The sequence below is a fragment of the Lontra canadensis genome, unplaced genomic scaffold (genome assembly GCF_010015895.1).
Source record: "Lontra canadensis isolate GAN:19392208 unplaced genomic scaffold, GSC_riverotter_1.0 scaffold60, whole genome shotgun sequence".
Taxonomy (NCBI): Eukaryota; Metazoa; Chordata; class Mammalia; order Carnivora; family Mustelidae; genus Lontra; species Lontra canadensis.
In genome coordinates this window covers 11502236-11522673 of record NW_022631054.1, presented here as the reverse complement: position 1 = coordinate 11522673, position 20438 = coordinate 11502236, and the positions used below count along the sequence as shown (strand labels likewise).

The window sequence follows — 20438 nt, the reverse complement described above, 5'->3', positions numbered from 1 at the left end:
ATAGAGATAAAGCCTGGACCAGGCCAGGGAGACCAGTTACAGGAGTGTTGCAATATTCAGGGGAGGAATGAGGAGGACCTAATGCAAGGGTAGTGGGAATGAAGAAGGAGGGACTGATTTGGAACATATTTTTTATTATTATTATCATTATTATTATTATTAAAGAGTTTATTTATTTATTTGTCAGAGAGACAGAGGCAGAGAGAGCACAAGCAGGGGGAGCAGCAGAGGGAGAGGGAGAAGCAGGCTCTCTACTGAGCAGGGAGCCTAATGTGGGACTCCATCCTAGGACCCTGGGATCATGACCCAAACTGAAGGCAAGATGCTTAACTGACTGAGCTACCCAGGTGCCCCTGCATGTCCAGTGTTAATATGATTCCTGAATCACATAAAAAAGTGTTGAAAGAAGTAATCAGCAATGTCAGCAGCAGAAAGATCAAGTATATAAGAACTAATTTTGTCTATTGAAATTAATGCCATAGAAGTCATTGTATCCTCTGGGGGAACTCACAGCAGAAACCGATGAGGAATGAGTGGGAGATAAGGAAGTGAAAATAGCAAGTGTGGCCAGCCATACCTCACTAGCCTAGACCCCATTAATGGCAGGGTCTTAAGGGCAGGCTGGGAGTTTCTGGTAAATCCCACAGGGGCTAATCCAGCAGGGTTCCTCCACATTTTCCTTATCACCTCAGATACAGGCTCCAAAAGTCTGGCTCTTTTGGTGTACAGTATCCCATCTTTGTCTTTGGCTCCCGTGCCAGCTATTGGCTGTGAGAAGCCGTACAAGGTGCAGGAGTCACCCTCTAGATGAGAGACAAACTGGGTAACTATGTCCCATATTGTGGGGCCCCAATCATCCCTGCCTTAGCCATTTCTCAGCTGTTCACAGAAACTACTATGAAGTCACTTACCCCTACGTGGGTGGTTTGCAGTGAGCGGACAGTAGATGTCCATGAATGTGAAGCTGGGGCAGAAACCGCACAGCTTTGACAAGGATAGTGTACTGTAACCATATTCTTTTTTCCTTATCTGCTGCTCCCAGGCTGAATTTATGGGGCTGTTTCTGAGGGCTATAAAGCAAATAGTAAGTAGGACTTTAGACTGAACCTTGGAGACAGGAGCCTGAGTTGTTGGTGAAAAGGGAGGAGGGGGGAAAATAACGTGACCGATCTGAGCTGATACTGCCTCACAAGCCTGTGTCTTGTAGCCTGGGCTTTGGCTTTTCAATAGGCAATAGCTGGCCCAGGCCCATCCTCTCACAGTGATAGTTGGGGGGCTCAGGGGTGCTGAGGCAGCACAACTTGATGGGAGGGCCAAAGCCACGGCAAGCACAAGGATGGTCCTGCTTGGAAGCCAGGTACGGTGCATGTCCATCTGGGACCCAGGGTAGGAGACGATGAAATCACAGGCTCCTTCCAGCGCGGGGAGAGAATAGTATGATCACGTCGAGGCCAAAGAAAGGGAGTCATTCGTACCTGCGGTGGAGGAAGCGGGAGGTGATGTGGCTCTGCCTCAGCAACTGCATGCCAAGCCCAGTGAGGAGGAGGGAGGGCAGGTTTGGGTCAGATAGGGCCTTGCTGGCCCCACAGATGTCCCTGAGCCCAGGATCCCTACTCTCTCCTGCCTCTGGAGAAAGGGGGTGGAGGGAGGTGCCTCCTGAGTGAGTGAGTGTGTAGGGCTATTTTTTTTTTTTAAAGATTTTATTTATTTATTTGGCAGACAGAGATCACAAGCAGGCAGAGAGAGAGAGAGAGGAGGAAGCAGGCTCCCCGCTGAGCAGAGAGCCTGATGTGGGGCTCGATCCCAGGACCCTGGGATCATGACCTGACCCGAAGGCAGAGGCTTAACCCACTGAGCCACCTAGGCGCCCCTGTAGGGCTATTTTGAATGCAGCTGTTTGGGGAGAGCTGGTTGCTGATTAGTGTTTATTTACAAGTCATCTGGGTTCATCCTTTCTCTTGTTCAGTGAACACATCCTGAGCCTCTGTCACCAGTTGAGTGCTGTGAGGAGGCAAGGCCTGAACTAGAACCTGTTCTCTGCTAGACTATAAGAGGAAGTGGCAGAGAGGAGGAGTTAAAGGAGTTGAGAAGAGAGAGAGTGTGGTAATGACAGTGTGGAAAGGTCACTTTTATGTATTTTAAAATACCTAAAAATACATGAAAAGGAGAGTTGGGAGAACATTCCAAATGGAAGGGAACTGTATAAGCAACAACAAAAGCTTGAAGGAGCTGTTCAGGCTTTAGGAGTACAGGTTGTCTGTGACAAGTTTGGATGGAGACGTGTGCATAAGAACAGCAGGGGGGTGGGGGGAGGTCAGTTGGTTAGAGCCAGGTCATAGACTGAGAGGAAGCTGGTTGTGATCCTGTGGGCAGTGAAAGGTAGTGCAGGCCTGAATGCTTGTTTTACGCTTACATTACTTGGCAAGGTCAGGCTAGTGTTTGGATCTCTGCATTCTGAGGAAAAGAGAATGGAAGGCCAGGGGCCTGATAGTCTGTCTTCCTCTACTAGATTGTAAGCTCCAAGAGGACAAAGATGTCTGTTCACTGAGGCTTAGTATATAGAAAGCAAAGATAAATATTTGTTGGAATCCTATGAATCTTAGGGCAGGAACCCAAGATCCAGGCCTGAGCCATCTCCCATGGGTGACAGAACCCCCAAGTCTGACCACTGGGGTCAGCTAAGAGTGTTGTTTCACCAAGAGGAGCGCCAAGGTACCCTGTGGAAGGGAGGGGTGGTGGTAACCTTATGGCTGGGTGGTCCCTCTTCTGAGCCACATTGTCTTCTTCTTTGGGAACCCTAGAACTGCCTGATAAGGAGGGATGAGAATGGTTACTCTGCAGTGGTAGCTGACTTTGGCCTGGCTGAGAAGATTCCTGATGTCAGGTGGGTAGTCCTAATTGGTACTGGGGTCACAGAAGGGACCGAAGCAAAAGGAAAGCTCCAGCTTCTTCCCCAGAGGCCAGAACTTGGTCACAGCTCCGTCCCAGCTCCCTAAATGTGGTCAATTTTAGTGCCTTCTACGACGTCTCCCCTTCAGGGAGAGGAGTTCCCAGTGGTCAGGTATCCCATTACGCCAGCCAGTGGCAAGCTCATTTTCCATATAATCTCCCCTCCACCCCCACCCCACAGCATGGGGAGTGAAAAGCTGGCCGTGGTGGGCTCACCATTCTGGATGGCACCTGAGGTTCTCCGAGATGAGCCCTATAATGAAAAGGTGAGTCTGGGGACCCCGGGGCCTGGTACTCCTTAGAATCCACTCTTAGCAGAAAGTATCCAGGATCAACCTGTATGTTCCGGGTGGGGAGCTATATCCTGCTAAGACCGGGCTGGTACTCGGCAGCTGCCCAGTAAATGAACTGAATGAAATGCAGACAGTAGGGCGCAGGCCTGCGCTGGTGGACCTGAGGGGGAGAAACCCCACTTCTCACTCCACTGAGAAGGAAACCGAGGTCTCATTACCCACCAGGCGGACGTGTTCTCTTATGGTATCATCCTCTGTGAGATCATCGCCCGCATCCAGGCTGATCCGGACTGTCTTCCCCGCACAGAGGTGAGCTGCAGGCATAGGGCACAGTGCCAGTGGGATGGGGCTGGTTTTGAAGCTCTGGAACTGTTGTTCCCAGGGTGGAGTTGCTGGAACTGTGTAGTTACTTTAGGGGCAATTCTCAGCCTCTCCTAAGCAGGCCAGGATGGATGGAGAGATTAATGACTGGTCTTCTGTGTCCCCTCCCTACCATACCTATCCACAGAACTTCGGGCTAGACTATGATGCTTTCCAGCATATGGTGGGAGACTGTCCCCCAGACTTTCTGCAGCTCACCTTCAACTGCTGTAATGTGAGTATCTCCCTCCCCTCCCCCCAGCTTTGGTCAGGGGCTGGCTGAACCCCTTTCATCTAGTTAGGACTGTAGGGACAGGCTGCTAATTAGCTTCATGAGGAGCCTCGTTTTCACTGACGAATAGCAGTGCCCATGGCCCCTCCTCCAGGCCTGACAGACTGTCCAGAGCCGTGGACCAAGAAAAGGAAATTGGTGTTATACAGTCCTCAGCCTGCAGGGTAGACTCACCGTCTCTTACCCTGGACCTCAACAGAGCTCCGGTCAGGTTTCAGTTGGACTTTGGGTCCAGCTGGCCTTAAGGCCTATGGGAAGGGCTTTTGATAGCCTTCATTTTATACAGCTCTGGGGACTGGACCTACCTGTCATGACCAAGGGGTAGCTGGGCTTTATCCAGGTAACTCCCAGAAACATGTTAGCAAAAACAGAACAAACCAACGTAACCATACCCTTTTGGATGGTTCTGTGCACATCAAGGGGATAAGACACATACCGAAAGGGTACTGATAGGAGTGGGTATAAGACAACAGCATCTTCCCTGACCTTAGCTCTGAGAATCACCCTCATGGTCTGGGACCTTTAGAAAAGATCTCTTAGCTGCATATCTGAATCTTAGAAGATGCCAGAAACAGACTCAAATGCCATCCTTGGGGTGGAAGATAGGAGGACAGGGCTAATGGTTGGTGTGGATAACTACAGATGGACCCCAAACGGCGCCCATCCTTCGTGGAGATTGGGAAGACCCTGGAGGAAATTCTGAGCCATCTACAGGAAGAAGAGCTGGAGACAGACAGGAAACTGCAGTCCACAGCCAAGGGTAAGAGATTAGACCAGTGTTCCACGTGACTCCAAGGGAAGAAATTAGGATGTGGGGCCTTCTTCTCTAGGGCTGATTATAGGATCCTCACGTCCAGAAGAAAGGCAGAGGGGCAGGGAATGATGGAAAAAGTACTGGACTCTAAGAAATATGACTCGGCATATGGCCTCTCTTGAGTTTTCTCATTGGTTAAATGCTTTGTGGCACAAGGTGTCACTTCTGTTTGTTATGATTAATGTGAGTAAGCCTGTTTTGACTCATTGTTTTTCAGGACCCTTGGAAAAAGGACCTGGGGTGAAGCGACTGAGCACACTGGATGACAAGATCCCTCCCAAGTCCCCACGCCCAAGACGTACTATCTGGTTGTCTCGAAGCCAATCAGACATCTTCTCCCATAAGCCCCCACGTACAGTGAATGTCTTGGACCCATACTACCAGCCACGAGATGGTGCTGCCCGCACCCCCAAAATCAACCCTTTCAGTGCTCGCCAGGACCTCAAGGGTGGCAAGGTCAAGTTCTTTGACCTGCCCAGCAAATCTGTTATCTCCCTGGTATTTGACCTGGACGCACCAGGGCCTGGAACTCTGCCTGTGGCTGACTGGCAGGACCTGCTGGCCCCACCTGCTCGCCGGTGGCGTTCCTTGCCTGGTTCGCCAGAGTTCTTGCATCGAGAGTCCTGTCCATTTGTTGGCCGAGAAGAATCACTATCTGATGGGCCCCCACCACGCCTCAGTAGTCTCAAGTACAGAGTGAGAGAGATCCCGCCATTCCGAACCTCTGCCCTCCAAGCTGCTCCAGCCCACGAAGCCATGGACTGCTCCAGTCCCCAGGAAGAAAATGGTTTGGGGCCCAGGCCCCAGGGGGCCAGTTCATGCCTTGCAGGTGCTTCTGAGGAAATGGAGGTAGAAGAAGAAAGGCCAAGAGGCTTGGCTCCAGTCCCTTTCTCTGTTTCAGGCATAGGCCTGAAAACCCAGGGAAAACAGGATGGGTGAGAGGGGTTAGTCCCCAGCTCACCTTGGGGGTGGACCTTCACTTGAAGCCACAGGGCCCCCTTGGTGCACGGCCTCGACTCTTCCCTGCAGCCTACAGAGCAGGCAGGCCAGGCCAGGCTCAATCTGGGGGCTCCCAAGTGCCCAAAGGCTGTATATGAGAGGGGAGGCAGCAGTGAAAGGCCTTCCCAGGCAGGGCCAACAGCTGATACAAAGCTTCTGAAATCCAGCAAGGAGCTCTGGCTCCCACCCAACTCCCACTGCACTTCCCCAAACAGGACCAGAGGACTCTTAGTTCTGGTTTGAGCTGGCAGGCAGCTAATACCCCAGGTTCTTCTCCCACCCCAGGTCTGTCATATAAGCTACTGGATGGAACCTGGAGCTAACCAGGAAGCCATAAAAGGCATGGCTATTTCTCAGACCTGAAGAACGGGGAGCTTCTTGCCAGGACGTCTAAGACACTTGAATAATTGCTGTTTGCACTTACTGCATAGTCAGACCACATCACTACATTTCTATGCAAGGGGAGGGTGAGGCAGCGTGGTGGTCATGGCTCTTAGCTAACCTATTCAAAGATCTTTTCCAGTTGATTAATCTATTTTCATATTTATGAAGGAGTCTTAATGTTCTGCCCCAGAAACTTTCAACCTTGTGGTTGGGAGTGGGGCCGGTTTTGTAGGCCTCAGGGCCTGCTCTATGTATTTGTCAACATGTGATACACCCAGGTGGTTAAATGGCTTATGCACAGGCGGATTTTCTTCCCTTCCTGCTCTGGCTGGAGCCACGGGAACAGTCTGTCCTTACAGAGCCGCAATAAGAAATAACCAAAGATGAAGCTGGTCAAATATTTTCATAACTTGTTTCTGTTGTTTTTTTGGTAATACGTTTTCCCAAGACACTTTCAGATTTAAAAGTAAATAAAGTCTGTGTTACAGGTGCTGGTCAGCCTCCTTACTTGTACCCTTGTTCCTTACCCTTTAGAGTAAAGGTGGTGGTCCAGGCCAGGACCAACCCCAAACCCCCAGCTCTGTAGAAGGTGGGAGTAGAACATTTGCAGGTTAGAGGAACCCAGACACCTCTGTTCCACTCTCAGTACTCTTCCTGGGCCTTGAGTGCTAGGCGGAAGTTGGGTCAGCTGCTGCCCCAAGCCAGCTTCATCTTCTGGTTGTGGGCTTTGGATGATCGGGAGAACTGGCTCTTGGCCACTGTGAGGGGTACAGCTTTGCCACTCAGGTATACCTTGTTGTGGCATTCGGGTAGCCAGGGTTCAGAGCTACAGAGCTGGGGTCCTTGGCTCACTGCCACATAGGCCATCACGTAACCTGTCATAAAGGCATCAAAACCAGCGCGATGCAGTCCATCCCCAGGCACTGGGTGAGGACTGGCTTGACTCCCTGGCGCTTCTGGGGTAGCTGTATCAGCTGTTTCTGGCCCTGCTGTTTTAAGGTCCAGCTCCAAGTCATTTTTGTGACCTTGCTCCAAGCCAGGCTGGGTCCTAGTCTCATCCTCAGCTACCTCTTGCTCCATTTCTTCAGCCTTGAGGCCATCGCCACAGACCTGCTTCACTGGAGGACAATCCTCAGTTTCCTCAGAGGTCTGTTTCCCAGGCAGGCCCAACAAAGCCCTCCGCCGTTTCTCCCTACGTCGCCGCCGTCGCCGCTTGTCCTCCACCACAGCCTCATCGGTGTCAATGATAAGATCAATATCATGAGACCGAGGACACTGTGGTCCCAGGGGGCACCAACCATAGGCCTAGAGGTAGGAAAAGGCTTAGAGAGGCGTTCCAGGCATCAGAACCTCCCCTCCCCCAAGAAGTGGGTGGCTGCTCTCACCGAAAAGTTGTCACAGACGCTGGTGGAATGAGGGCGATGGGTTGTAGGGGGCATGCAGCAACGGTAGTCGATATGGGCCCTCATGCTGGAAGGATAGTTGCAGAACTCCAGGGTCAGGTGTGGGCTGCCAGCTGCCTGCTGCTTCCCATTTTCCCGCTCACTGAAACAGCGTAAGAGGGTATTGGCCCACTAGCTTATAAACTCCAAGAGAATAGGGTTTTTGTCAGTTTTGCTTACTGCTGAATACTCAGCACCAAATACTGTGCCTGGCACATGGTAGGCACTCAATAAATACCTTAAATGAATGAAATAGTCAGGCTTATACCAGGCCCCACCCCTAAACCTGAACCAGTTCCTCACCATTTCCGGAAAACATATTCTAGGTAGGAGGCCACGAAGCGCGCATGAAACTCAGCAGCATATTTGGTGTCATAAATGCCGGCTGGGAACATTTCACACAGGTCAGCAGTGAAGGTTCCCAAGCTCTCGGGCAGGTGTGCATAGAAGTTCTGGTACAGGAACACCAAGTCTATGAGACCGTTGTGTAGTACCAGGGGCCGGCGGGCCCGGATTAGCTCCAGGAACAGTGTCCTCACTGACTGGCTCTGACTCTCATCACCCTAGGTGGAAAGAAAGGGGTCATCGGGAAGGACAGTCCTGTAGGGAGCCTCTTTTGCACAACACTCATCCCTGGCGCCCCTATCTGGAAAATTCTCGCTCCCTATGCTAGTCTGTTGTGGATCAGGCTCGTTTCCCTAGCCTTATCCCTAGTGATTTCCCATATTCCCTAAGAAGCAGATCATCTTCCTGTACCCAGACCGGTTAGGAAGAAATGAAATCACAGAAGGGGCAGTGTCAAGGTTGGAGACCTACCTTGTCATTGCCTTTGTGGTACGGGATACCCTGAGCATACTGCCGGTTGAAGTTGAAGCCATGCTGTACCAAGAACTGCACAGACTTTGGCTCTATCACATACTCTTCCATGCACAGCAGGGTCAGATTGAACACCTGAGCCAGGTAGGAGTGTTCACCCTGAGAGAGAAAGGATCTGCTACATCAGGATTTGGGATAGAAATACCGCACACCCGATGTTCTCTGGGATCTCAACCCTCTTCCCCGCGGCACAGAGCAGGGATGGGAAGATGAGTCCATACCTTGTCTAGCTGCTGCTTGAAGCAGGCAAGGCCCAGGGAGAGAACAGAACGGGTCCTGGCTGCATGACACACGGACTTGTAACGTTCCTCGATGCACCTTGGGGTTGGGTTTAGGGGGTGGCTGTGGCTGAGAGTTAGCCCTCAAACCACCCAGGACTGTGACTTCTACTCCAGGGATGAAGTCTGCCCCTCTTGCCAAGGCTGGCACTAAGATCAGGGCTTATACTTACTGGTTCAGCAAACTCTTCCTGTCCCCAAGCCCACTCAGTTCCTGGGAGTGTGTAAAGGGAGAGTCTTGTGTCAGGTTCCCAGCACCAGCCCTTGCACAGCTACCTGCCCTCCCCAATCCCCTGCCCTTACCGTGTCCACAGCCACGAAGCTTGCGGTCTTTATGGCCAGCAGGAGGGATGGCCACATCTCCTTGAAGTTGTCACTCTGCACATCCACCACGGGCACCTGGACTGCTAGCTTCTCCTCAGATTTTGTGCTTTTGCTGACACCGTCTGAGGCTAAGGAGAGAGTGTGGATGGTAATGCTGGGGCAGGGGCCCGGAGCAACAGGTACCAAGGTGTAGGCCATGGCTCGGGGTGGAATGTTGGGGGGCAGTTTCCATTAAGGCAAGAAATAGCACCTCTGTCCTCCAAGCCTTTGTATTACATGTGCTCTACACACAGGCCTAAGGGTGAGCAGTGCTCTGAATTTGGGGGGGGAAAGGCCGGCGTCTTCAGTGGTTTACGTCAGACTTTGGGAAAACTACTTCTCCCCACAGCACCACAATCTTTAGAAGTGGAACGCTGGATAAACGATCTGCGAGGTTCCTTCTTCCCACATCCCGCAGGAAATCCTTCTCAGGGCTTGAGGAATGCGACTCCTTTAATGCCCCCAAAAGCTCCATAGTACTGTTCCCACGGGGCCTCAGGAGCCACAAGCAACGGTAACTAGTACCCTCCAGAGCCTCATAAATAATTTCTCACAGCCAAGCTCCCAATACATTCCACTTCCTTCGGACCCACGCCACGCAACAGAACCAGGACTCTAGACTACACCTCCCGACACGCCCCTATCCGCCCCGACTGCTCTCAACGCGCCAGGCTCCCGCAGCCCGAGCCGCGCTGCCCACCGGGATTTGTAGTCTCCTCGTGGCTCTTTTCTGGTCCTCTGAACGTTAGTTTCTAGAGCCGAGAGCTCGAGGCCTTCCCCTCTCCGGAGCGCACAGGGTTTTAAGGCGGGAAGCCCTCGGAAGCCACTCACCGTCAGGAGCCGCTGGGGCTGAGGCTGCGCCATCGCCACTGTCGGCGGCCATGACACCGCGCGCCCTCGCCGGAGTAGTTGGTAGGTACACGGAGCTTCCGCCTGCCTGCTCTCCGCGCGGCTCCGGCGGTGGGGGACGGGGCGGGGCCTCGCCCTCCGAGTCGCCGACGGGTGGACTTCCGTTCACACCTCCGGGGTCTGGCACGGAGGAGGCGGCCCGGCGCGCGCGGGGACCTATTGGCTGGCGCCGTGCGGTCGGAGCCACGCCCCCTGGAGCGCGTCGGAAGCCGGGCGCGGGAGACTGAACGAGAGGTAATGCGTTCTCTGCGTTCTCCGAGCGGGAATGTCAGCGGCGGCTTTATGCGGTCTTCATCCACGCGGACCCGGGGTGGGGATGGCGGCCCCCAGCTGCGGGGAGGCTGCCTGGGCCAGCCTGAAGCGCGCCCAGGAGTTAGGCACAGACAGGGCAGTGTAGGGAGAAAGAAGAATCTAATGGGAATAGGTAAATTCACAAGCAGAATGGAGACCTCACTTCCAGGAAGTGAAAAGGCGGGTAGGGGGACTCGAGACGAGGCTGCCAGAGGGGTTTGAACCACCGACTGGCAGGGAAGCCTTTGCAATAATCCGGACAGGAGGTACAGTTGACCTCCAGGGTGATTGCACTTGAATCCTGATACCGTGAGCGACATGCCCTTACCGGAGGCCGGTTCTATCTCCCGGGCTCCGGTTCCCATCAAGGAGTCTCAGCTCTTTCTTTATTTACTGTTTCTAGTTCATTTTCAACCTTTCTCCACTGAGTCTTTTTCATCATTAGTCAGTATCGTTTGGTTTCTCCCATTCTAGTATATGTGCTGCCGAAGCGAGCACTGGATTTCCCCCATTCTAAAGAAAGAAACCTCTTACTATATTTCATCTGGTTAATTAACAGTGCTTGTTGTATACAACTTACCTGGCACTGTGCTCAGCACTGGGGACTCAATAGTCAACAAAAGAGACTCAGTCTTTGCTCATGGAGTTTTGTAGTCAAGTCAGGTAAGCGGACACTGATCAAAGAAACATAAATGTGAAATTACAATTAGTATAAGAGGGAAAGAATGAAGAATTACATAAGATTGTGAGACTAGGGGAGGGGGGCTGATTTGGACATTTAAGTCAAGACCTGAAAGAATGGGGTGACTGGGTGGCTCAGTCAGTTAAGCATCTGCCTTTGGCTCAGGTCACGATCCCAGCCAGGGTCCTGGGATGGAGCCCCATATCGGGCTCCCTGCTCAGTGGAAAGCCCGCTTTTTTCCTCTGCTGCTCCCCCTGCTTTGTTCTCTCTCTCTCTCTGTCAAATAATTAAATAAAATCTTTAAAAAGGGGCCGGGGGGGGGGGGGAAGACCTGAAAGAGTAAGTAACTGTTAGGTGAAGAACAGGGTAAGAGCTGTCCAAATAGAGAAAAAGGATTGGGTGAGATGTCAAGGCGGACAGATATGTGGGAGATTGAAGCAACTATTAAGGCAAATATGGCTGGAGCATAGTGAGTGAGGGGATGAGGCAAGTGGGGATCTTTGGAGCCTACAAGACTGTGTTAAGAGGATTGGGTTCTCAGAGCAATGGGTGTAAGAGCCAAAGTCCTCCATTGCTTACAAGGTACTTAGAGATCCTGTGCCCCCTACCTTCTTTACCTCTTTGACCTCCTCTACTGCTCATCCTTCCTGGGTCCATTCTAACCACACTGGCTTCCTTAGTATTCTACACACACACCAGGCACCTTCCTTAGGGCCATTGCACTAGCTCCTTTGTAGGATGCCTTTGGCGAATTCCTTCAATTGCCTGAAATCACTGGTGAAATATCACTTTAATAAGGCCCACCTTGACCATATGCTTTAAAATTGCAACATTCCAGGGGGCACCTGGATGGCTCAGTCGTAAAGCGTGTGCCTTTGGCTGACATCATGATCCCATGGTTCTGGGATTAATGCCCCCCCCATCACACCAGGCTCTCTGCTCAGTGGGAAGCCTGCTTCTCCCTCTCCCTCTTGCTGCTCCCCTTGCTTGTGCTTTCTCACTCTCTCTGTCAAATAAATATATAAATAAAATCTTTTTAAAAAATAAAATTGCAACATTCCACCATCACCACTCCTTATCCCCTTCACCTACTCTACATCTTCTCTTTGTGTTAGTATTTATGAGTTAACATCCTATATAATTTAATTATTATTGTTCCCCCTTCCCCGCGTTAGAATATAAGCTCCATAACGACAGGAACCTTTGGTGTTTTATTTACTGAAGTTTCCAAGTACTTAAAACTGCTTGGCACATAGGCACTACATAAATATTTACTCAGTGAATTAGTAGGAAGCCATTGAAGGTTTTAAGTAAGAAAATGAGACGATCGTGTCTTAAAAGACGGCTTTACTCTTTGGAAAATAGATTGTAGGATGAATTGTGGAGTTAATGAGTTTGGTGACCATAGGTTGGCTCGGAAAGGAAGGAGAGTGGGTTTTGTAAAAGGAATAAAGGAGCAGGACCTTGAGCTCAGTGCGTTTGGGAGAGACCACTGTTTCATATCCGGAGGAGAGGGAGCGGGAGAATGCAGGTAAGTGCAGAGGACAGGAAGCTTGTGCATTCACTTTTCTCTGAAGGAAGAAGGAAGCTCTTGATGAAAATGAGGTGATGAAGAGAGGTTTTAAGAGTTTGAAGCAGGGGCTCGGCAGGGACTGGTGGAGCACAGCACAGGAGTGTGGTCTCGGGAGGCAGACCTTCTGGGTTTGGGTGCACAGGTTGGTTCATCTCTAGAAGCCTCAGTTTCCTCATAACTGCAGTGGAGGTGATACAAGCATATACCTAATGACGTTGTCTGGAGATGGAGGGGGAAATCGCTTAACTTAGCATCGGGTCTGGCACACAATAAGCCCTCACTAACCAAAAGAACAGTAAGGGAGTGATGAACATCAACCAGATAAATTTCTTATTACCAGTGGGCAGCCAGCTTTGGTTTACTACAAGAAAAGATTAGGAATAAAAATAGCACATCCGCTCCCACCACCACTGCCACCACCCCAACTTGCCGTCTGCTTTCAGGCCAATCTTTTCCCATCTCTGATCCTTGGTTTCTCCTTTCTGTAGAAAGGAGGTTCGGACTACATGATGGCTCAAGGCTGTTTCATGTGCTGCATCTCTACCAGATAAACTTCTGCCCGCCGCGTGCTTCTAGACACACCTCATAAGCCCCTGTCCACACATAGAGTCACATGTGTGACTATGTGTCCACACATAGAGTGAGCATCTGGGATACACAGGTGTATCCTGCCCAGCCCAGCCCTGGTCTCTTCTTTTGCGTGTCTCCAAGATTCCGCTTATGTTGGTCTCTCTGAAGTCACTTGCAGAAACTCAGCCCTGCTGGTCATCCCTCAGTGCCACAGCCTGCCAAGAGCGAACCCATGAGCATCTGGAGAGTGAGGAAAGCTAGACACTCTATCATGAGGGTTGCAGAGAGGGAGGTGGCTGTTATACCCATTGTGGGGCCCCAAGATTCAGCCTCATTGTGACTGACCACTTTGGGCCTTTCTCTTCTAGGCCATCATGAAGAAGCCACGAACAGCTGTGAGGGGTCATCACAGGAAGCAGGCATCCCGCCAGGAGGGAAAGAAGAAATGTGTCCTTAGCAGCAGCCGGGTCAAGCCTTCTACCCCAAATGGTGAGGAGCTCAGTCCTAGTCAAAGACGAAGATGCTGGATTCATTGGCCATGAAAGGGAGGGAGATTCGGGCTGGGAAGGGAGCACAGTTATGTGTCAGGACCTTAAGGGACTAATTAAGGTCTCTTCTGACTTTGCTGTGTCACTTTGGGATGATAGCCCTGAACGGCTGCTTTCTTACCAGTGAAAGGGAGCGGTTTTCTGCGCATTTCCTTCCTCTTGTGGCTTTCATGGGATCGATTGAGTTTATGAGCCTGAAAATGTTTTGTAAATGGGAAAGCGCTGCACACGTATACGTTATGCTTGGCTGAAACTGTTGGGTGTTCATTGTGACCCAGAGTCAAAGCAGGCGGCGGTGCCACCCTGGGCAAGTTAAGGCTGGAAATCTGGCTCAGGTTACATACAGCTAGAGAATTCTGGTCTGATTTCAGATCCAAAGCTTAAGCACGGGGTTGGGGGGAGGGGACACCCAAGTGGGAGCAGCCAGGCTGCAGTGCCCTGGGTACCTGGTGCACGGCCTAGGCAGGGACGATACCTGAGTTTCCTGTGGTCCCAGCAGACTTGACCAGGCGGCAGGAGGAGGTGGTGTTGCAGGCCTTCTCCCCGTACCATCTCTTCAGAGACACAGCTGAGGTCACAGTCTTTCGGGAGAAGCTCCTGAGCTGGTACGACCGAGAGAAGCGGGACCTACCCTGGAGAAGGCGGGTAAGCAGGCGAGGGACAGGGACAGCAGGGTGGGAGGTGGGTGTCCAGTGGTCTCCATACTGACTCCTTTCCTGGGACTGCTTTGGCAGGCGGAGGGGGAGGTGGACCTGGACAGGCGGGCATATGCTGGTGAGTGCATGTCTTGGGACCTGAGCTGCTTTGCCTGGATGCCTACTGGTCTGGGGTCTAGGGGCTGTGTGCTGGGAGCAGGGCAGGTCGTCCACGCCCTCATGCCAACCCCTCTCCCCCAGTGTGGGTCTCAGAGGTCATGCTGCAGCAGACCCAGGTTGCCACGGTGATCGACTATTATACCCGATGGATGCAGGTGACTCCAGGGAAGGAAGGGGAGGGTCATGAGCCAGACCCCAGAGAGAGCCCAGCCTTTGGGGTAGGGGTGAAGAAGGTTTCCTCCACTTCCCTTGACTTTGGGCTTGCTCCTTTTTGTTTGCTTTCGAGCTATAGAAGTGGCCAACGCTGCAGGAGCTGGCCAGTGCTTCTCTGGAGGTAAGAGTCACCCTGTGGTGGGGGGAATGGGGACAAGTGAGGACTGACCACTGATCTCTCTGCTCTCACCCACAGGAGGTCAACCAGCTCTGGGCGGGCCTGGGCTACTACTCTCGAGCCCGGCGGCTGCAGGAGGGAGCCCGGAAGGTGAGGGAGTGACAGGGGGTAAGGTAAGGTAAGGGGGTGAGGCCCAGGGCCTCAGGTGTTTCATAACCTAGAGCCTCCCCGGACCCTGCAATCAGGTGGTAGAGGAGCTAGGGGGCCACGTGCCACGTACAGCAGAGACCCTGCAGCAGCTCCTGCCTGGCGTGGGGCGGTACACAGCTGGAGCCATTGCCTCCATTGCCTTTGGACAGGTGAGTCCCCAGCCCACCCTGGCTTGGTGCGTGCCACCCTTCTTCCTCCCAGAACAGGCTAACCCCTGGATTCCTCTGTGCCAGGCAGCTGGTGTGGTAGACGGGAATGTCGTACGGGTCCTGTGCCGAGTCCGAGCCATTGGTGCGGATCCCAGCAGCACCCTCGTCTCCCAGCATCTCTGGTAGGATCTCGGGGTCATGGGGAGACCGCGAAGGATGTCTCCAAAGTGTCTCTGGCTCACAGCCACGTTCCCTTGTAGGAGCTTAGCCCAGCAGCTGGTAGACCCTGCCCGGCCAGGGGACTCAAACCAAGCGGCCATGGAGCTGGGGGCCACAGTGTGCACCCCACAGCACCCACGCTGCAGCCAGTGCCCAGTGCAGAGCCTGTGCCGTGCACACTGGAGGGTGAGCCATTTGGGGAAAGGGCAGGCAGGGGCCCTAGATGGCAGCCCCTGCTGCATGACATCTGCCTCATGCCCCTTAGGTGGAGCGGGAACAGCGCTTGGCCTTGCAGAACCTGCCAGGCAGCCCCGACGTGGAGGAGTGCGGTGAGTGCCAGCCCCAGCCCTTTACTGCAGTGTTGGGGACCTGCTTGTGGAAGCCTCATTCCAGTTTGTCCTACACCCCGAATAAGACTCTGTGGAGCTGGGCCCTGGCCTACTCTCGGGGCCTGAGCAGCACTTGGGGCTCTCTCTTCCCAGCTCCCAGCACGGGGCAGTGCCAGCTGTGTGCGCCTCCCACGGAGCCCTGGGACCAGACCCTGGGAGTGACCAACTTCCCCAGAAAAGCCAGCCGCAGGCCCCCCAGGGAGGAGTGCTCTGCCGTCTGTGTTCTGGAGCAGCCCAGGGCCCGTGGAGGTCCTCGAATTCTGCTGGTGCAGAGGCCCAGCTCAGGTAGCTACATCCTCGGAGCCCAGGGTGGTGGCAGGAGCACCAAGGGGGACATGGAGGAGTCGACAGCTAACGCCTGGCCACACCTGGCTGCCCTTTCTCTCAGGTTTGCTGGCAGGGCTGTGGGAGTTCCCGTGTGTGACTACAGAGCCCTCCGGGCCATGTGAGCGCGAAGCCCTGCTACGGGAGCTTCAGCACTGGGCTGGGCCCCTCCCAGCCACCCACCTCCGGCACCAGGGGCAGGTGAGGGACCCAAGCGAGGGGCGGGGTCTTGGCTTCTGTGGGCACATTCATGGGCCTGTTTCAGCCCCTTGGTTCTCCCTCCAGGTGGTCCACACCTTCTCTCACATCAAGCTGACATATCAAGTATACAGTCTGGCCCTGGACGGGCAGACCCCGGTGACCATCACGCCATCTGGCGCTCGCTGGCTGACCCGCGAGGAGTTTCACACTGCTGCTGTCTCCACCGCTATGAAAAAGGCACTACCTGTGTTGTCTTCCTTGTACTTTTTTGTGTTTCCTGTATGTTCTTTGTGAACCTATTACCATGTAAACAGGGAAACACAAAAGCATATTTTAAACAGATGTGTTGTGGGGGGCATGAAGTTGAGACCACAGGGGTTTGGCTCTTTGGGGTTAAGATGCCAGCCCTGCACTCTCCCCCTCTCCTTGGCTAGGTGTTCCGTGTGTATGAGGGCCAACAGCCAGGGACCCGCAAGGTGAGTCTCTTGGCCCTCACCCAGCCATCTTTCCCCAGCCCTGAACCCACGGGTTTTCAGTGAGTTAAATGACACGTGCTTGGGTGAACATTATCCCCTCCAGACTTGGCTGTGGGCAGCAGAGTAATAGTTCTTCCCTGGAGACCTTAGAGCTTGGAATCCGGGGTGGAGAATAAGAACAAATGATGGAGACAATAGGGTCACAGGTGTGTAAAAAATGCTTGTACTAGGTTTTGTGGTTTATGAGAGCTTTCCGTTCTGTCTGGGAGGCAAAGATCAGGAAAGGCTGCTTAGAAGCAGGAGCTGGTAATCTGGTTTGAAGAAACGAATCATCATCTCCAGGTCTGGGAGGGGAGTCTGCAGCAAGAATGTTCCTACCAGGCCCCAGGGTAGTGTGAGCAAAGCTGGTGTAACTCGGCGTGCCGCGTGCAAGGACACATTTGATAGGCAGGGCCTGCGCAGGCCAGTCAGGGCCAGGGGCACCAGGCCACGAAAGCATTTTTGGTGGAGAGAGGGGTCCGATTTGTATCTTAGGGAGACTACATTGGGCTGCCATTCAGAGCTGACCGAAGGTGTAGATAATGGAGACCGGCTGGAAGCTTTACCGCGTTCAGACAGGAACCTGAGCTGTATCAGGGCCGTGGTGAGGGGGGCAGGAGAGGACACTCTGCTGCCCCCTGAGTGGCTCCTTCCTTTGGCTTCTGCACAGGGTTCCAAACGGTCCCCAGTGTCTACTCCATCCAGCCGGAAAAGGCCCGGCCCGGGCCAGCAGGTCCTGGATAGTTTCTTCCAGCCTCACCTCCCCACGGATGCACCCCACCTCAACAGTACCGCCCAGTGACGCCTCTGCAAGCCCCCACTTCCTGAGAATCCGTTTTTTTTTTTTTTTTTTTTTAAATAAAGTGCTTATTTTTATAGTCCTTTTGGAGTCTTTCCACCTCCTCCCTAGCCCACTCATTCTTCCCCTCAGAGGGGCCTGGAAAGTGTGAAGTCCTGCTTGGTGCTGCCTTCCGCTGCCTGCACTCCCAGCCAGCCTGGGGCAAACGGAGGTGAGTGTTCTGTGCAGAGTTATTGTCCTCCCCCAGCCCCCAGGAGAGAGGAAGAAAGCAGCTGCAGTGGGCCCCCTGCCTGAGGCCCAACACCCTTAATCCAGATCTCTGGTCAGCTCTGACTGGAGCAGTGGTATTGTTCTAGAGCAGGTGGTTGGGCTCAGCCCTGACCCAAGCCCTCCCCACCCACAGAGGCTGCTCCCTAGGGAGAAGGGAAATGGGAGGATTTGTTCTGTCTTAAATTCCTACCTTAAACACTAAATTTATTTCTGTATTGTTTCATATGTAGTGAAACAATACAGTGAATCAAGGGTTAATAATCATAAAATTGGGGGATATGGTGGAGAGAAATGGGATCAGAGAAGGTCACAAAGATGGTTCAAAAGTATTGGTAAGTTCTATTTCCTACTATAATTCCTTTATCATTCTTTATGTTAGTTATAGACTACGTAAGAACATTTCATAGTAAAAAAAAAATCCCACCTCTTTGGACCCCAGTGAGAGCTTCAAGTTCTGGTAGGTACTGAAGACATGGTGGCCATAACTGGCCACTGGAGACAAAGCCCTCCACCCCAAGCCTCTGCAGGTGTTTCTCAGTTCAGCTGGCCCTGTGCTCCAGTACAGGAGGCTGAAACCAGCCGCAACCTTCCTCAGGCTTCCCAGTCCCTGGTGGCTTGCTCCTGCACTGACTGCCATAGGGCCCGGATGTTGCCCTGGCCAAAGCCTGTGGCCCCCTGCCTCTGAATCAGCTCCAGGAAGAAGGTGTCCTCTGGAAAGAGAGACTTGGTGAAGACCTGAAGCAGAAACTTGCCTTCATCGCCATCCAGCAGGATCCCCTGTCGGGCCAGCAGGCTAGGCTCATGCCCAGCAGCTAGGATCTGTCTTTCCTTGCCTGGCTGCTCGTAGTATGCCTCAGGAGGAGCCAGCAGCTGGCCCCCAGCTGCTGCTACCTGCTCAGTGGCTTCTACAATGTTCGGCGTGTAGAGCCCAACGTGCTGCAGTCCTGGTCCCCTGTGCCGGGTCAGGAACTGCTCCACCTGGTCCTGTCCACTAGAAGCCCCCGGTAGGGTCTCAGCCAGCACGAGAGTGGGGACAGCACTGCCTGGTGGGGTCTGCAGGGCGGTGAGCTTCAGTCCCCCTCGCCCAGATCCTGCTGTCACCTCGAGGCCTGTCTCTGGGTCCTCACCTGGACTCAGTGGAAGGTGGCGAAAATCTAGGCAGTCGTGGAACCAGCGCATCAGTGTGGGGGAGCTGCCACGGATGCAGGCTAGGGTCAGGTGGTCCACGTGGCTGACCCAGCCTGGGCTGGCTGCAGAGGATACGGGCTGGAATCCTGGGAGGAAAGGCCCTCGGACGCCCGCACGCTCCAGGAGTGTCAGGCTGAGGTTGCCCGCGGGCGAGCGGACCACAGCGTAGGTCGCTGTGCCCTGCGTATCCCTCACGCTAACCGGGGGCACCGGCACGCTGCAGCCCTGCGCGACCAACGCCCGGGCGGCGGCGCCCGCGTCCGCCACGTCGAAACACAGGTTGGTGGCGCTGGGCACAGCATGACGTGGGTCCAGGCCGTACAGCGGCTCCCCCAGCCCTGCGCCCTCGTTCACCAAAAAGACCGCGTCGCCGCTGCGCAGGGCCAACTGCCGCCAGCCTTCTGCCTCCCGCACCGCCAGGGGCTGGAAACCAAAGAGACGCTGCAGATCCTGGGTCAGGGGCTGCCCCGCGGGCACGTGGAAGGCAATGTGGCACAGACGACGGGCGTGCACGGCCATGGCGGTCCGGATGATGACCCTGGCTTGTCCTTCCCCTAGGGCCGCTCACCTGGCTTTTCAGGACTCCCGGACCCTCCGTCCAAGGTTCGTCGTCGGAAGCCTGTGGAGTCCAGTTTTCCCGCAGAGCGTGTTCCTCCCTCTTTTCCGAGGAAGTCACAGACTCACTCCTTTGGGGCTCGCAGTTCTCCGCCACGACCTCTCCAATCCCGAGCAGCGTTGGGACCATCCGGTCTGCGGGGCCAGTGGTGAAAACCACGTGGAGCCAGAGCTGGGGTGCAGCCGGAGAGAAGGGGCGGCGCCAGGGACCGCGGCTCACACTCTTCCCCTCCCATGCAGACCGTGTCGCCAAGGGTACAGCGGGGACGCAGGACTGCCCTTTCCCAGAGCCTCTTGATGGGCCATGCCCTCGGGCACCGAGCCTCCCTTCTCCCACCGTCCCCGGAGACCACAATAGCCGCCTTCACTTGGTGCCGGGAGCCGGGCTTTCTCTCCTCCCCTAAACTTAAGAGCAAAGGGAACCAATCCTAGCCGGGGGAGGAGCCAGAATTCCTAACCGCCTACCCCCGCCCCTGCCCCAAGCAAGGAATTTACCAGTGTCCTGTTTTACCTTAAAAATGGTAGAGAATTTTGCCTTGGACGCGTACTGTTCCTTTAAAACTTTAAAAATATCAAAATGTTTTTTTACAGATTTTCTTTCCCTCCCCAAATTGGTCCAGAGAAACTGATGTTATAGGAAGGTAGGTCATTTGTATGGCTCCTACAAATCTCTCTTTCTCTCTGTTAGTCTCTCAACTGCGCCTCTTTCTTCAACCCACTTCTCTCTCAACAATCTTTTGCCTCCTGACCCAAGCAAGATTTGGAGAAAAAAAACTGGTGCCTCAGGACC

The 20438-nt window shown here is 53.6% G+C and overlaps 4 protein-coding genes across 8 annotated transcripts in view; 2 read left to right on the top strand and 2 right to left on the bottom strand.

Moving 5' to 3' along the window:
• The window catches only part of TESK2 (testis associated actin remodelling kinase 2), a 138305-nt gene extending 132640 nt beyond the window's left edge, over positions 1-5665 (top strand). For all 4 annotated transcript variants that reach the window (XM_032877620.1, XM_032877623.1, XM_032877622.1 and 1 more), the window contains 6 exons: positions 2802-2884; positions 3131-3215; positions 3468-3551; positions 3751-3837; positions 4537-4654; positions 4926-5665. In XM_032877620.1, the coding sequence (XP_032733511.1) occupies positions 2802-2884; positions 3131-3215; positions 3468-3551; positions 3751-3837; positions 4537-4654; positions 4926-5647 (1179 nt within the window). In that variant the 3' untranslated portion in view covers positions 5648-5665. The remainder of the gene's footprint in view (positions 1-2801; positions 2885-3130; positions 3216-3467; positions 3552-3750; positions 3838-4536; positions 4655-4925) is intronic.
• Positions 5666-6487: 822 nt separating this feature from the next.
• On the bottom strand, positions 6488-10130 carry TOE1 (target of EGR1, exonuclease). The gene is made up of 9 exons (XM_032877624.1): positions 9882-10130; positions 8991-9139; positions 8861-8901; positions 8631-8727; positions 8350-8508; positions 7837-8096; positions 7477-7636; positions 6727-7396; positions 6488-6682 (listed from the first exon to the last, which is right to left on the bottom strand). Exons 1-8 carry the CDS (start codon positions 9931-9933, stop codon positions 6776-6778), a joined length of 1539 nt encoding a protein of 512 aa, XP_032733515.1. The 5' UTR covers positions 9934-10130; the 3' UTR covers positions 6488-6682; positions 6727-6775.
• MUTYH (mutY DNA glycosylase) lies at positions 10080-17633 on the top strand. Of its 2 annotated transcripts, XM_032877619.1 has the most exons (16): positions 10080-10193; positions 13444-13564; positions 14120-14268; positions 14358-14397; positions 14520-14593; positions 14731-14772; positions 14848-14919; positions 15015-15128; positions 15213-15310; positions 15389-15533; positions 15613-15676; positions 15830-16021; positions 16125-16261; positions 16346-16498; positions 16696-16737; positions 17447-17633. In XM_032877619.1, the coding sequence occupies exons 2-16, from the start codon at positions 13450-13452 to the stop codon at positions 17576-17578; spliced, it is 1569 nt and encodes a 522-aa protein (XP_032733510.1). In that variant the 5' UTR covers positions 10080-10193; positions 13444-13449; the 3' UTR covers positions 17579-17633. The 2 variants fall into 2 exon arrangements, with proteins under 2 accessions (XP_032733510.1, XP_032733509.1); XM_032877618.1 differs by lacking the exon at positions 10080-10193 and having other exon boundaries at positions 14123-14268.
• A 638-nt stretch (positions 17634-18271) lies between these two features.
• On the bottom strand, positions 18272-19638 carry HPDL (4-hydroxyphenylpyruvate dioxygenase like). The gene has a single exon (XM_032877617.1). The coding sequence runs from the start codon at positions 19550-19552 to the stop codon at positions 18437-18439; it is 1116 nt and encodes a 371-aa protein (XP_032733508.1). The 5' UTR covers positions 19553-19638; the 3' UTR covers positions 18272-18436.
• Positions 19639-20438: the final 800 nt, after the last annotated feature.

Bases quoted from the DNA above. Each gene is read 5' to 3' on its own strand.
- TOE1 (XM_032877624.1), bottom strand. From the start codon at position 9,933: ATGGCCGCCGACAGTGGCGATGGCGCAGCCTCAGCCCCAGCGGCTCCT. The intron at 9,140-9,881 runs GTGAGTGGCTTC...CTCTCTCCTTAG, and splicing joins AGCCCCAGCGGCTCCTGACG to CCTCAGACGGTGTCAGCAAA. The intron at 7,397-7,476 runs GTGAGAGCAGCC...TCCTACCTCTAG, and splicing joins GCGTCTGTGACAACTTTTCG to GCCTATGGTTGGTGCCCCCT.
- MUTYH (XM_032877619.1), top strand. From the start codon at position 13,450: ATGAAGAAGCCACGAACAGCTGTGAGGGGTCATCACAGGAAGCAGGCA. The intron at 14,398-14,519 runs GTGAGTGCATGT...CCTCTCCCCCAG, and splicing joins GGACAGGCGGGCATATGCTG to TGTGGGTCTCAGAGGTCATG. The intron at 16,738-17,446 runs GTGAGTCTCTTG...GCTTCTGCACAG, and splicing joins AACAGCCAGGGACCCGCAAG to GGTTCCAAACGGTCCCCAGT.
- HPDL (XM_032877617.1), bottom strand. From the start codon at position 19,552: ATGGCCGTGCACGCCCGTCGTCTGTGCCACATTGCCTTCCACGTGCCC.